The 15,206-nt window shown below is 37.1% G+C and overlaps 1 protein-coding gene and 1 long non-coding RNA gene across 7 annotated transcripts in view; one reads left to right on the forward strand and one right to left on the reverse strand.

The window, feature by feature from the left end:
• nrm (neuromusculin) overlaps window positions 1-15,206 on the reverse strand; it is a 593,812-nt gene that overhangs the window by 173,799 nt on the left and 404,807 nt on the right. For all 6 annotated transcript variants that reach the window (XM_065370891.1, XM_065370847.1, XM_065370867.1 and 3 more), the window contains exon 2: window positions 14,133-14,310. In XM_065370891.1, coding sequence (XP_065226963.1) covers window positions 14,133-14,310 — 178 coding nt within the window. The remainder of the gene's footprint in view (window positions 1-14,132; window positions 14,311-15,206) is intronic.
• Window positions 1-15,206, forward strand: part of LOC135831120 (uncharacterized) — a 375,747-nt gene that overhangs the window by 89,925 nt on the left and 270,616 nt on the right. The gene's annotated exons all lie outside the window — the stretch shown is intronic.

Raw genomic sequence — 15,206 nt, forward strand, 5'->3', positions numbered from 1 at the left:
ACTCATCTGACTTTAATATCAAAGTCCTCTATGTCGAAAAGAAAGGTAAAAGACTGGATGCTCTGGAGTAGTTTGAAATATTCAAACACGTAGAAAGCAACAACATTGTTCTCAATGAAGTCGTAAAAGCTCCTACCATCATTCATCGCAACATGCTACACAGCTTCTCTACCTACATGACTAATCACCCCCCCCCCTGCCCTAACTCTTAAGCACAATGTATAATTCAATGTAATTCTATCTATTTGTTCTCGTATGTACTTCGCAATTTTATCATTCTTGTTTTATGTCTGATGATGGTATGTTGTACCAAAACGGCCGTTGCATGTTTAAAATGTTCAATACAGTGTTTTTTGTAAAAGCAATTTTTCTTCTATTCAATGTGCCAATTGGACAAAGCTATATGAGATACTACATGAGATGGGAGTTGCAGAGCACCAAATTGAGCTGATCAAATAACTGTATGACAAGAATGAGATGATGGTGAGAGTAGGAGGAGAAGAGTCAAACCCATTTCAGCCAGAATGAGGAGTAAGGCACAGCTGCATACTCTTGACTCAGCTGTTCAAGATATATAGCGAGAACATCGATGCAAAAAGCCTTGGAGAACTGGAAAGGCGGCATCAAGATAGGAGGTAGAAGAATCTCCAATCTCTGTTACACTGATGATACCACCTTAATAGCTGCAAATGAAGAGGATCTGGCAGAACTGATCAGGATGGTCAGTGAGGACATGGGACTCCTCATAAATGTGGGGAAAACCAAGGTCATGGTTGTTGATAGCGCTGGATACCTACCAGAATCCAAAGCCCTGAATAAATTTGAAAAAGTGAACTCATTTATTTATTTGGGTTCACTTGTGGATGCTGATGGAGGATCAGCCAAGGAAATTAGAAGAGCTCTTGGAAAAGCAGCGATGTCTCAGTTGAGAAAAGTCACCACCAACTGGAAAATCTCCATAAAAAGATGAAGAGACTAATCAGGACACTAGTTTTTCCAGTTTTCTTGAATAGAGCGGAGATCTGGACATTGAAGCAACATGATTGAAGAAGAATTGATGCCTTTGAAATGTGGGTATGGCGCAGGATGTTGAAGACACTGCATACTGAACAAATGCATCAATTGTGGAACAACTACAAGAACCAACCAGGCTAAATAAAATATGTGAAACCAGGATGATGAGTTATTTTGGACACGTAGCCAGAAGCGGACCGGAAAACATTGAAAAAGAAATTCTCTTTGGTAAGGTCCCTGCCCCCTGGAACACAAGGGTGAGGAAGATCTCCAACAAGGTGGATCGATGTAGTCTGGAAAATAGTTGGCTCAGTTGCGACAGCATCCACACTAGCTCAAGATAGAGAGGAATGGCGCGATGGCGGTTGTTATTGGGGGCACACTAGTCGCTTGCAACTATGACGTTGATGATGATGATAAGACCTTTTGTGGTTGGAGTGGGGGGGGGGGCTGCCGAATTGAGAAAATGTGTTAATATTTCAACTCAGAGCGTCTTCAAAGCACTAACAATATGATGCGCTATTTTAATTTTATCATTACTTGAAGTTCACTCAAAATTGGGCGGAGGGGGGTTTCTGCCCCAGGGCTGTGGAAATTTCGTTTTGAAAACCACAGTCCATTGAAAATAATAAGGATAAAAAAGAAGTCCTTGTGGTGATTTTTTTCAAATTTTTTAAATGGGTACTGCTCAATTTTCTACGTGGGATGAAAAGTTGAGCTTTCATTTTGACAGTTCGTTTTCGAGCTGGTTAAATTTTGTTTTCTCAATTTAGATTACTGTATCTGGCTACGTAATTCAAGACCTTGTAAACAGATTTTCTCCCAGCCCAATCGAATCGATCTCCCAATATGAGCCTTCAATGTTGGCAGTTGCATAGACAACTCGTAGGTATCGAAAGAATTGCATACTCGGTTCGCCGTGATTGATTCGCTGTATTTACGGCAAACTGAGTATGCAATTTTATTAACACCATAAACCAAACGTATTCCATGAAAGCTCGATAAACACAAAGTGGGTTTATCAATACTTGATTTTTGTTCTCGAATTTGCTTTGAAAGTGTTGGTAAAATAATCTAAAAAATTTTCCTCATAATATAGTCCCCCAAATGAAGGAGCCAAGCTTACTTTTGATTCGAATTTGAATTGGAGTCGCTGAGTTCGAATATTTGCCTATTATTTACATTTGATCACTCTAATCCTTCCTTTTTTGCCTCCGAAGTGCCCCTCAAGAAGGGTGAAAATGCAAAACATGGAAAATTATGTATGACGTACCGTTCATGAGGTTTTTGACAATGCAGAGTTCAAATTTCTGCTTATTTTTTGGATGCGACCTTTCGGTGCCTCTCCAGATACCTACACGAGGTGTGAAACTGTTGATTTATTTTTCATTTGAGGTCTATGTTTTCAAATAGGTATGTATTTTTTAAATTTTTGTTTGGAAAATAGGTCTTTGTCGATGGTATTTTTAGATATTTGCCACAGGTCAAAGAATTACCACCCGGAAATTATTTTTCGGTTCGTAAAAAAGATTAATAATTCTTAAATCGATTACTACCCAGTAAACGTAGCATTTACATCTTCGCCTCGTAAACCACGAAAACTCTTTTTTTTTCAAAGCTGACAAATTTGAAGAAAAAATACGGCGGCCTCGAATGACTTAAAAAAATTGGATAAGAAATCAAATTATTTCACATTTTACCAAAGTTTAAGTTTATACTTATACTACGTAAAAATGATAACTCGTTTTTAAAAGGTATACAAGCTACATGAGAAAATTCAATTCCAAAAACTTTCTTCGGACATTTTTTAATGAGATTGTTTTTCTCGAGTAGACGTCTTTCATTCGTTTATATATATTTTTTTTTCGTATGAAAGTCATCTTGGTTTTTTCTTTCACTCCTTTTTTTTTCTGTTTGACCCAATTTTAATTCTTTTTTTTTTTTAGCACGACAACAATCTATTCGACATTTTTATCCTTTCAAGATGGTCAAATGAAAAAAGAAAGAAAAAAGATAAACCGATCTTCATAACCACTCGAAATGAATCCCAAAAACAACACAATATAAGTCTAAATATAGAACAAAACGAAAATAATAATCATAACGACGAAGACGACGACGTCGACGATGAAAATGCTGCAGGAGAGAAAATCCTCTGTCAAAGGAAGAAAAAGAGAAGGAAGAAAAAAAAACCGAACGAACAAAGTTCGCTTTTATTTGTCATTCTTTTAACACACAGAGTCCCTATGAAGGCAGGGTAAAGGGAACGTTGAAACCATGACGTTGAGACAGATATGTATCGTCGCTCAGTCGTCTTATACGTTAGTTCGTATAGAGGCCGAATCGTATATATTTCTAGTAAACGAACCGAAGGAAGACGAGACTGTTAAGGTAGGGGGGAGGGGGAGGGATACATATACGTATATAGCAGAGCCGAGCACATCAGGTTTAAATTGCGGTAAATTCCGGCGTAAAATTAAGCCGCGATGACCTGTAGTTGATAAATCGTTTGCGACATACAACTACATTAATCATTACTTCTGGCTGTGTTTAGAACAGCGATCAGCTCAGAAATGAGGGGCCAAGGAGGCGACCTCCTCCTCCTCCTCTTCCTCCGCATACAACCAGGGCAACAAATACATCCAACAGTTCTTAGAATAGGGGTGTGGTGATTGGGGTTGGGGGCAGCCAGCGATTACGATGACAACACGCGACGACGATGAAAAGCGAAACGAAGACTATAAAAAATAGTATACGAGTAAAAGTACACGAAGAAGAAGAAGAAGAAGACGAAAACGATGACGATGAAAAAGAAATAGAAAGGGAAAAAAGACTCGAAGAAAAACTACGCCATCGCCACCGTATCGGTGGTGGCGAAAGTTTTTAAAACAATGAAAAATACTCCTTCGTTTATTATACTTTTAATTTGGTGGCTCGCGTCGTGTCTTTAGTCTCTCTCGTCCCTTTCTGAGTTCTTCTTCGGCGAGAGCTCTGTTTCTCGAATACGTTTAATCACACTAAACGTTTCCTTACAAGCGAACGGTTACACTTTGTAATTAATAAAAAATTACAAAAGATTTAACGCGTACTTAATTCTCGCACAGCCCAACAATCTTCGTAGGAACTCTCATCGACTCATCACAATGATGATGGTGACGAACGACGAGGAGGAGAAAAAAATCCTAGCCATAGAAACAGGCTCGCCACGTTCCTCCAAATTTATAAACGTTGATGAAGCAATTTAGTAATACGCGAAAGAAAAGAATAAAAACTCCCAAGAACTACTTCATTTGTCGAGTTTCGAAGAAACTTTTTTTTTTCACGCCATAGTCGTTATTTTTTTAGAAATTTTTCAAGCCGAATAGAGGCGCGATGAGGAGTGCAAGGTGGTAAATCGCTCCGAGAGAAATGTACAAGTACAGTGGGAAGGTTTTATATATTTTTTATAACGAATCTCGTCCTCTTCTCGGTGCCTAAATTAATACGACGACGAAAAAGTTTAGCAGGTATTTAGTCGACTCGACGAATGAAAGTTTTGGAATTTTTTTTTCGCCTCTTCTCGTGTGCCTGGTGAGCATTATTATGCTTATGAAAAAATTTTTCCAACTTTATTAATAAATTTTTCATAGACGAGAGTATCGGTGTGTAGGTCCAACGGTCTCTAAAATACGTCAAACGAGAAACGATTAATTCGAAGAGTATTTAATTATGTACTCGAACAACCAATCGAGGGCAAGCATCTGGCTGCGATGCCAACATCGGAGCAATACATCTGAAAAATTGTTAAAGGTGAGACGATGCAACCAAGGGGCAAAAAATATGAGAGATGGTAAGAAGAGTGGGGGAAAAAAAGGAGCGAAAGTTTTTCACGATAGCTCGGTCGTTTCTTTTAATTGAAGTCATTAAATTGCTTTTCTCGAATGGCGTGTTAGCTGGCAATAAAGACGCTTCAAATTTCTTACGGTTTAGGTAGGTACCTTACCTACGTATTACGTACGGAGCATATACCTCGACAAAAAGGTAAAGGTGGGGAAGGGGCAGCTCTGCGTGCGGTAGGAATAAAGTGTGACAGGCATCGGAGGCTGGAAAATTTGTGGAAAAACAACCGGTGTTCCGGGGTGGAAAATACCTTATTGGTATGCGAACGATGGTTTCCTTTACGAGTGTTTACACGTTCGAACGTTAACCACGCGCTACTTGTTAACCTCCGATGTACTTTTATCTTTCTCTCAGCTCCGCTCGTGCTGCTGAAGCTGGTGCTTTTCAACGCGCTTTTTCTCCAGCACAATTTATCGTTCTCGAGGTTCATTTTTATTCGGCGTGGCGCTGGCGTGGTTTTTATAGGTGGGGTGGGGCAGAGAGCGGAGAAGCGAGAACCGTCGACCGAGCAATTCGATAATGTGTACGAGTGACGAGAGTAGCTTATACAACTATTTTCTATATACTATAGTATGGCTAATTTAGCATCCAACACTGTGTACAAACTATCCGAGTGGTTTTTTTTTCCTCTCACATGGTAGTGAACGGTACCTACTACAATATAAAAGAGAATTGGAGGAATTTTTATGCTATGATTTATAGAGAGAGAGCTGGTGAGTGTGCGATGTGCGGAGAGATATTCGAGTTGTTCGCAGAGTCTCGAGTAACAAACGCACGTTTCCTTAGTGTAAAACGACAATAAAAACTGAAAACTTTAACAATGCTCCAAGTCGGATAATAAATGTTGTCAGTAGATATACAGTCGAGAGAGATGAGCGTGTTGAAAGTGTTGCCTTTTCGATGGAAATGCAAAGTGGAAAGGGAAAGAGGAGGTGAACGTTAAGTGGGGTGCTGAGATGATTGAGTAGAAAGAAAGGGGTCTCTGAGAATTAAACGCAGAGTAACTTCACTGTGTGTATAAAGAGAACAGGGATCAGAAATTCGAAATGGAAATTTTATTCAGCGTGTAATTTACTCGAATACGCGCTGCTTTGGTTTGTAAATGGCTGTATAAATGTTATCAAAAAAAAAAAAAAAAAAAAAACCGAGGAAGGAAAGTGTTTAACGAGATGTGTACGATTGAGATGGAAATAAATTCCGGGTTCGACTTCGAGACGTCTGAGAAGTGTAGTCGTCGAATTGATGACATTTTTGTAAATTTGACAACCACTTATCTATGTTTGAAAATTATGAGAAAAATCACAAATTGACTAAAAAATAAACTCGTTAATTAGTAATTTTTGTAATTTTCAAAAAATTCAAAAACGTTTTTTCAATGACAGTTTTTATAACGTTTTCACGAACTACTTCAATTTAATACTCTAAATTGAAAAACAACCATTTTTAGGGCATTCTGGAGTCTCCGGGAGTTTTCAATTTTCGCTAGAAACTTCAAATTACTCTGGAACGTTTCTTATAAATTTGATTGGTGCTGATTAGGTTGCCATCGATTGTCTTAGGTGGTTATTGCGAAATTCCAGAAGTTCCAGCTCTAAATTGAATGTTGGACCATTTTGTAAACCGAAAATAAGGCCAAAATCTCAAAAAATCAGAAATGACGTTTGATTCATCATTTTTTGATCATATACGGAGCCGGGTATCTAACAGGTTGTGAAAGTAGTGAAAAAGTAGTTAATTTAGTCAAAAAGGTAGTGAAAAAATGTAGGTATGTAAAAATTCAAACGCGCAACAAAAACGTTCAAATTATTGAAAAAAAATATATTCTTGATGAAATTAAAAAATACCAACTTTGTAAGTATATAAATTGTCTTCCAATTTCAATTTTTTTTTAAATTTTCCTGTGAGAAATTTGACTTTTGTTAATTTTTTTGTATTTATGGGGGGGGGGAGCTGAGGGGAGGGCAGGTTGAGTGGAGTGAAGAGCTTTTGGAAAATTTGTATAAAAAAGTAATAATTTTTTTCCAGAAAAAAAACCGTTGGATACAATGTCCTAAATTGTGATTTCTGGTCTTAAATTGTGATGTTTTAGCAGAAACTGCAATTTTTGGTCAATTTGAGTCTATTTATTTCTGGCAAAATTTGTCATTTTCAGCCTAAAACATGTAATTTGAGCCAAGAACTGATACTGTTGATCAATTTCTCCATTATTCAGATAGAAATCTTTTTTTTTGTTTTTTTTTTGGAACTCCACTGCGCAACTGCTCACTATGATATGACGAAGTTATTAAATTAATATATCCCTTTGTACTGAAAGTGCGGTAATGTGGGAAACTATTTATACTTAGATCATCTGTGGCTTATAACTCCAAGGCTCATGCATCAGATCTTTAACCACCAACTTTACTTGGTTTCGACTACTTGCAATGGCTGGTTCTTTATCAACTTATAGCGACACATGAGCATATGTGGAGCTTTTCCCCTTCTGTCCCTCTTTCCTGTCATAGCCCTCTTTCCAAAGTGGATAATTTGTGCTTTTAATGTGATTCTTATTCCAATGATGTTTATTAATTACAGTACATTGGATATTACTCCGATCCTGTGGACCACCGGAAATATTCTCGTCGAAAGGACCTTCTAGTAATACATTTCTGTTGATGTACTTATTATGAGTAGTACCCGTGAAAGAGGCAGAAAATGTGTACAGTGTCTTAGTAAGTAATAATATATCCTCTTCTATTAATATAACGAGCTCGGTGGCGTAGTGGGTTGAGCCATGACTTTCTGAACAAGAGGTTGTGGGTTCAAATCTCGCTAGAGACACAGGCGTTAACATGTAATGTATACATTGTAGTGCATTTAACATCTATTACACATTAAGCTCCGAGTACCAGAACAGCAGAGGCAACAGAAATGCACACAATCTGTTGCCGGTATCAAAAAGCTGTAACTGGTTGAGCAACTATAGGTAGCAGTGATTATGGAATTCGGGGCTGTAAAAACCTGGCTAGTGATGTATGAGCTACTTTGTAGATAGTGTAGAAAGCAATGGGAAACTACTACATGAAAGCTCAAAACAACGCCGATTCCCTAGAATAATCGCAGTGGCAATAGGCATTTGCCTCACCCTGTTAGGGTACCACAAAAATGTGATATGAGGACGATGATTAATGTAACATTACTTCATCACTAATTAATAATTAATAAGCTTATACCTATCATTATTATTAAGATTTTTCTAGTTAGTAAACGTGAGTTGTAAGGTTCAAGCCAGAGCTTGTATCTATTATAAAATAATCTTACAACTGCAGTATGCTCTTGATAACTCAAAATCCAAGGGGAATGGTCATTCATTCGGCTTATAGAGGTTTTTGAGGTAATCAGTTTCGAGTTATGCAGGTTAGATTTTGAGAGTGTTCGAGTTATAGAGGTCTTGCAAAATGAATGAATTGAGAGATATGTAAGTGCATAAAAGATAGAAGTATGAATTAAAATTTTCAAGTTATAGAGGTAAATGCCCGACAACGTACGACTTATAGAGGCTTTCTAGCTATTTTTGGCAAAATTTAGCTTCGAGTTATGAATGGTTTGTGTAGTCAATTTCAACTTATCCAAGTAAAGTTAACATTGAGTGTTACAGAGATTTTGAGGGGAATGTAGGTTGGTTTGGCTAATATAGGTTTTCAAGTTAACGAGTTTCAAGTTATTGAGGGCATACTGTATTTTATATTGACTAACCATAAAAGTGTATTTTTGTAGTTGTTCTTTAATGCTAATAAATCACATGATTAATATTATTCGTCGAATGTGTGTATTTATTTGGTACTTTCAAATAACTTTATGAGTAGAGTTGATGGTATTTATTGAACCTCTCAACGTCTCAACTAATCTGAGCTATCCAGGACAAGGTGATTATCTGAAGACGCTGAGTACGAAAATTAACTCATTCGATGATGATTTTTCAACTCAAACACTCTGAAGCCTTCATCAGATATTGTGAAAATGATCAAGACATCGAAAAATTGAAATCAAGTGTGACGCATCATCTGAGTTCGAAAATGATCCCATCCTTCGGATATAACCCCTTGGTGTACCAATCTAGAGCACATTTTTTCAAAAAAAAAAATCTTGCACAAATTTTACGAAGATTTGGCAAGTTATGACAATTGTAATTAATTCTAGAAGGTAGGTATAGGTTTGAGGGTGATTCAAACTTCGAAGCACGATTCAGATATAAAATGTTGTAATTTGATTTCCAAATCATTTTTAAGCTAATTTGAAACAATTTACTCGAATGGGAGGTAGTGGGCAAAGTTCTGAAAATACATGGTGGGGGTAAACAGTGTAAAAACACGTTATGCATATCGATTTCGAAGTTTTCGCCATCGCTGAACTCGATTCCGACGATAATTTCACGCTGACGTGTACGCTTATATAACGGTTGAACTTACAATTTGGCGTTGAAAAATGGCTGAATTTTGGTACGTGCCATTACGGTTGCGGTGGCTGACGATGAAAAACACTCTAAAAATCGTTTACTTGCCGTTTACCTACCTTTAAAAACGTTAACAGTCGACGACGACGTAGCCAAGCCACGTTGAAAAATAGTCCATCTTTGAGGAGAGAAAAAAAAGAGCGACGGACGGTATCGTTTGCACGAAGTATACGAGTATAGGAACAGTGTAGAGAAATGGGTTCACTGGCGTTATCAATTATTTAAGACAAAGGCGAGATTTTTTTCGCACCTTTGAGAAGAAAAATATCGCATAAGAGGGGAAGCTTTTATCGAGTATATTAAATTTAAGCGAATGAAGTGTCGGTGGTCATTCCTCTGTATGTATATTTAGAGCTCGTGAACGATGAATGTGTATAAGGTAATAAAATTGACGAACGAAGTGGCGAAGGAGAAAAAAAAAAGGTGCTTGCCAAAGGCGACGACATCGACACACGTTTCTCTCGTACAAAACCTCGAGCTGGAGGCGCTGCAATTACGTTTTTATCGATGTACATGTGTGCGAGAGAAGTAGAGGTACCCACATATACTACCATACACGTTGTACGTACTACGAGAAGGCGAGATAGTGTACGTATTTTTTTTCCTCTTCTTCTTTTCGCTATACGATTCGAACAACACGTACAGGCTTAAATAAATTTTCCCTTTTATGACGAAGAGAACACGGTTACTTAATTTTAGAAAAGACGTTTGTACGCGTTCAAAAGGGCCGAATCGCTGCTAAAAGAACACGAAAACACGTTTTTTGCGCTAACGTTTTGTAATCAAGTAAAAAGTAAATGCTTCCAGGCCAAAGAAAAGGTTTAACAAATTGAGTCCATTTAAGCGATACAAAAGAGTAGAGGGAAAACGCGCTGCTATGCCACAGCTACGAGACGAATACGATGGCTGGGCTGTGTTGTGCTTATGCTTGTGCGTGTACTGTATATAGTATATCTATCTAGCGTAGCATACGCGATGCTGTGGCGGGCGCTAGCGCTCTCTTAGATCGTTTAGGTACTGAGTGGTTAATGATTATAGTAAAAGTGCGATGGTAGGTCTAGGTACTGTATAAGGAAGTAGGCACATAGACCTAGCTGTAATGTGTTGAATGTAGGCTTTTGCGAGTGGAGGAAGTCATCCCCTCAACTCAACTCTCCATTAGACCTTTTCAACGTTTAAAACCTCGAGAATAAAAAATTCTACCTGAAGGAAGTTTTTTTTTCAATGGATGTTCAGCTAGCGAATTTCTTCGATATTGTTGACCAGTTCTGTGCATGTGAACCTATCGATTCATATCCACACACGTGTACAAATATGTTTTTCGGAGCAGGAAACCCTTGTGCCGAATTTTCTCTCGCTCCCCCCGCCCTTTCCCTCTTAACAACGTAGCATTTCCTCATACGTTGGTCTCGAACTGGATGCTTTACGATACACATTTATGGTTTATGTAATTTTGGGCGACGCAGTTTTGAAATTAATTCGACGAAATTTATTATCGTTTTGCGAAATTATTTTGATTAAGCACTCACACCCCCCCCCTTTAACCCCCACCACGCGTTGTGGACTTTTTCTCTTGGGCTTATGGCATTTTGAAACGTCTACCATGGGAAGGGTAGTGAAGCAGGGTGAAGTTTTGGTATAGGACGTTCCAGTATGTACATATAATAATTATGCGGGTGTAATTTGTAGAATGTAGTAAAATCTGATATAGAGTCATCGTTGGTAGGCTTTTGACTTGAATTAAGTAAATACTTGGCTCGGTTGTGTGTGTGGAAGTAAAAGTATGGTCAGAAGACGTTAATGTGGATAGAGAGACGTCTCAAGGGTTTATTCTCTTACTTCGAACCTATTTTGACATGATCAATGATTGAAAAATTCGAATTCAGTGATCTCAAATCAGGGTTGGGTGGAATCACAAAAATTATGATTCGAATCACGAATCACTGCTCGAGAAAAAGTGATTAGAATTTGAAAAAAATTAGATGATTTTGATCAAAGTCGATGGTGATCTTCATTTTGGGTTGAAAGTCCCCCAGAAAGAATTTTTGCTTTGGAGGTATCATCTACATATTTGTAGTGGTAGATATGGGTTCTCAAACAGATGAAATTTTCGAAAAAAAAATCAGTTTTCGATGCAGAATTTCAAGTAAGTATACTGTGCTTTGGAACTGCATCATTTTTCCAAAACTGGTTGGGTAGAGGCTAGAGCGAAAAAAACACGACTTTTTCGCTAAATAATATATTATCTTTGAGGGCTCATATCTACCTTTCAGAGATACTTTCAGATCTGGGATCTTGGTCTGGGTAATTTTCAACTATGAACGAAAGTCTCTAGTGAATTTGATCAAAATCCTCCAACTTTTTTCCCCTCGTAATCTATTGCAGTGAATTTTAATCTTTAAGATGTGTCTATTTCTTTCTTACTTACTTCTTAATATTTTAGGCAAATTGCATTTTCTAAATTTAAAAAAAAAAAACGACTTTAAAAACCAGCGAAGAAATGAAAGTTACATAGATAGTTGAAAGATACCAAAAGTGACAAAATTTCAGTGAAATTGAACAAAAATGGGCGAAAATTCCATAAAACAATCTTAAAATTTTTAAAAATGGCGTGAAAAGTAGAAAAATATTCCAGAATATCTTTGGAGAATGATGGAAATTTCACGAAAATTGGAACTGATTCAGACCTCTCGATCATCCTCCTATAAATCTATCGTACTCTTTCGATTGGAAATATCCATTTTTTTTTCTAAAGGTAATTTTGATTAAGTTTTTTACGAAATACGAAAACATGATTAACAAAGACAAATTTTAAATTATCGATCACTTATGATCAAAATCGAATATCACAAAATCAATTTTCCATAAGAAAAACGTCATTTTTGTTGACTTTAGTTCAAGAAGGATAAAATGAAACAATACAAAACAAAATGATAATTTCGAACATGATCGATGAAATTAGTCGATTTTCGGTGATCGCGATCAATCGATTTTCGATCATGACTAATTGTAAGTTTTGATCAGTAGGTCTATTTTCCAGGTAAAATGTATTTCCTAATTCAAATGAGATCGAAAATCGTAAATGAATCGATTTTTGACATTCGATAAGTCGATTTTCGACCGTAATCGATTTTTGATCGGGAGGTGAGCTCAAAATTGATTTCTCATTTCATGATTATTCGATCATAATTGTGATCAAAAATCGCAAATGAATCGATTTTGTAGATTCGATTAATCGGTTTTTTAGATTCGATTAATCGATTTTTTTTAGATTCGATTAGTCAATTTTTTAGATTCGATTAGTCAATTTTTGAAATTCGATTAATTGATATTTGAAAGTCGGTTTATCGATTTTTGATTTTGATAAGACATTTGAAACGAAGGTCCCCTTTTTGAGACAAGAATTGATTTTTATTTCACGTGCCTACCAATGATTTATAGCAGGATTACATATCACGAATAAATCGATTTTTGAGGTTAGATAAATCGATTTTTGATTTGAAGGTCTGAACTGATTCATGCAACTTACAAGTATAATTATGTATAGGCAATAGGCATACAATTTATTTCAGAATTTAAGCAATTAAAAAATTCAACTCAAAAAATGATGGGTTTTGTCTAAAATTTGTATGTACATAAATTAACAATTCAGAAATGCTTACTAATAATACACAAATTATTTTTTCAGGAAAATCCACAAATTAATGTACTCTACAAAGGCAAGTGCTCAAGCCAGCCATAGCCAGAGTAAATTCTCAAGCTGGTTCGATTTCGAGTGATTTTTCACAAGTTTAATGAATTAATTTTCATTTAGGTACCTACTTCCTCCCCTTCACCCCCCCAAAAAAACCGGAAAAATTATTTATTAAATTATGAATCCTTCTTTCAAGTTTCATTGCTGCTCCGGCAGCATTGGCCACACCCCTTCCTACTTTTAACCGAAACATTAGAACAATAGAATGATAGATCTCATCAATTTTGTCTTCAAAAGATCAAATTGTTACTTTCTCCCGCCGAAATTGAACGATTTCTTCATTCTACTTAATTCCAACAGTTTAAGTTGCGCCTCCCACAACATTAGCCACGCCCCTTTCCACTTTGAACTGATAAATAAGATCAATAGAATGATACAAGAATAAAATATTTGTATTGTCGTTAGAAAATTTTGCTTCAAAAATAGAAAATTTCTGCACTATACTTTAATTGAATCTTTTGTCAACAGTTTTCTCAAATTTGCTGTTTGCTCCTCCCACTATACAAGCCACACCCCATTTCTATTCGAACAATAAAAAACTATCTCTTTTACTTTGTATGTATGTAGGTATGTAGTAGATCCCACGTTAATATAGACCACTTCCTTCAAAATTCACAAATTCATTCATTTAACCTCCATCAGAAGCACGTTTGCTCCTCCCACAATATTAGCCACGCCTAACTTCTGATTTGAATAAATTAACAAGACCAATGGGAAGATGAGTCATCTCTCGTTTATTATTTTTCAAATAGTACATAATTATAATGTGCCACGGTGGTCAAAAATTAATCATTCGTATTCAGAGAGAGGGGTAAATGTGGGCGTGGCAACCTATTGAGGGGGTCAAGGGAAGGGGTTACACGATCACATATACCGAGTAACATATCAAATCCAATGTTTTCGACCATCCCGAATCCGAATCTACACTTATTTTTCACCTTTACCGAGTCATATTCGAGATACTCTCTCTTAAAACAAAAATTTCAATCTTACCTCGAGCTATAATCGCCTTCCGGTTTATGAAACTTGATAGCGTCGCTGAACACGTAAATTCTAGACGATCCTCGATACCATTTGATGCTGTGGAGTGTGCCGCACGTCCTCGTGTCGATTTGACATGGCAGTCTTACTTCTTTGCCAAACAATCCGCTCACGTCCACCTGGGTTGAAGCTGCGAAAACAGACGCATAAGAAAAACAAACTCGCCTTTATTACGCTATACCAACATAGATCAGTGTTATAGTACGTAGAACTAGATACACATATAGATAGTCTAACCTAACCCACGATACGCTAACATTTTCTCGTATATTCAAATTACTTATCCGCGAACAAAAAACTTCGCATCGATGCTCGTTGAGCGTACCTATACCGTGAAAACGCCAGCCAGGCCCGGGCGAAAAAAAAAGAAGAGGAAAATTCCTCAAATATTTACAATAGGAAAAAACTTTTAACGAATGCCGAAGCGCAGTAAAGTTTTCTACTTCAATAACAAGCATCGTGTATGTATTTCTCGTCCCTTCATCCTCTCCTATAGGTACGAGTAAGGTACACATCGGTGCAAAAACTCCTCCGTACGTCGCCAAGATGTGCTAATGACATTCACTCATGCGTACCGTACCTCATTCCGGTGTACTGCGTTTACTCGCTGTGCACTTTGCTGCAGACCTTGCTCGCAGTTCGCTGTGTACCTATGTCGTGGTATTATAAAGTTAAAATTTCAATATAAATAAAACCTTTAACTTTTCCAAATGATAATTATCGTCGAGTTGCTCGGCAAATTGGAATTGAATTCGAAATTACCTTTTTGTCTCGTGTACTTAACTCGTACTACACGCCAGCCAGGCCAGCCCGTACAACAAAAAGAACTGCAGATGAACGAGGAGGAGTAACTCGAAAAGAGGGGCAGAGAAGAGGGGCATATGTACGTTGTATGTACCTATGTAGGTATAGTATTCCAGCGTGTGTATGTATTATAGACACGTAAGGGACCCGTTCACCTCTTCGTTTTACTTCGAACGAACGCGATAAAAAACTTTCCGACGTTATTTGCGAAAATAACGATTT

This window comes from Planococcus citri, chromosome 1 (genome assembly GCF_950023065.1).
Source record: "Planococcus citri chromosome 1, ihPlaCitr1.1, whole genome shotgun sequence".
Taxonomy (NCBI): Eukaryota; Metazoa; Arthropoda; class Insecta; order Hemiptera; family Pseudococcidae; genus Planococcus; species Planococcus citri.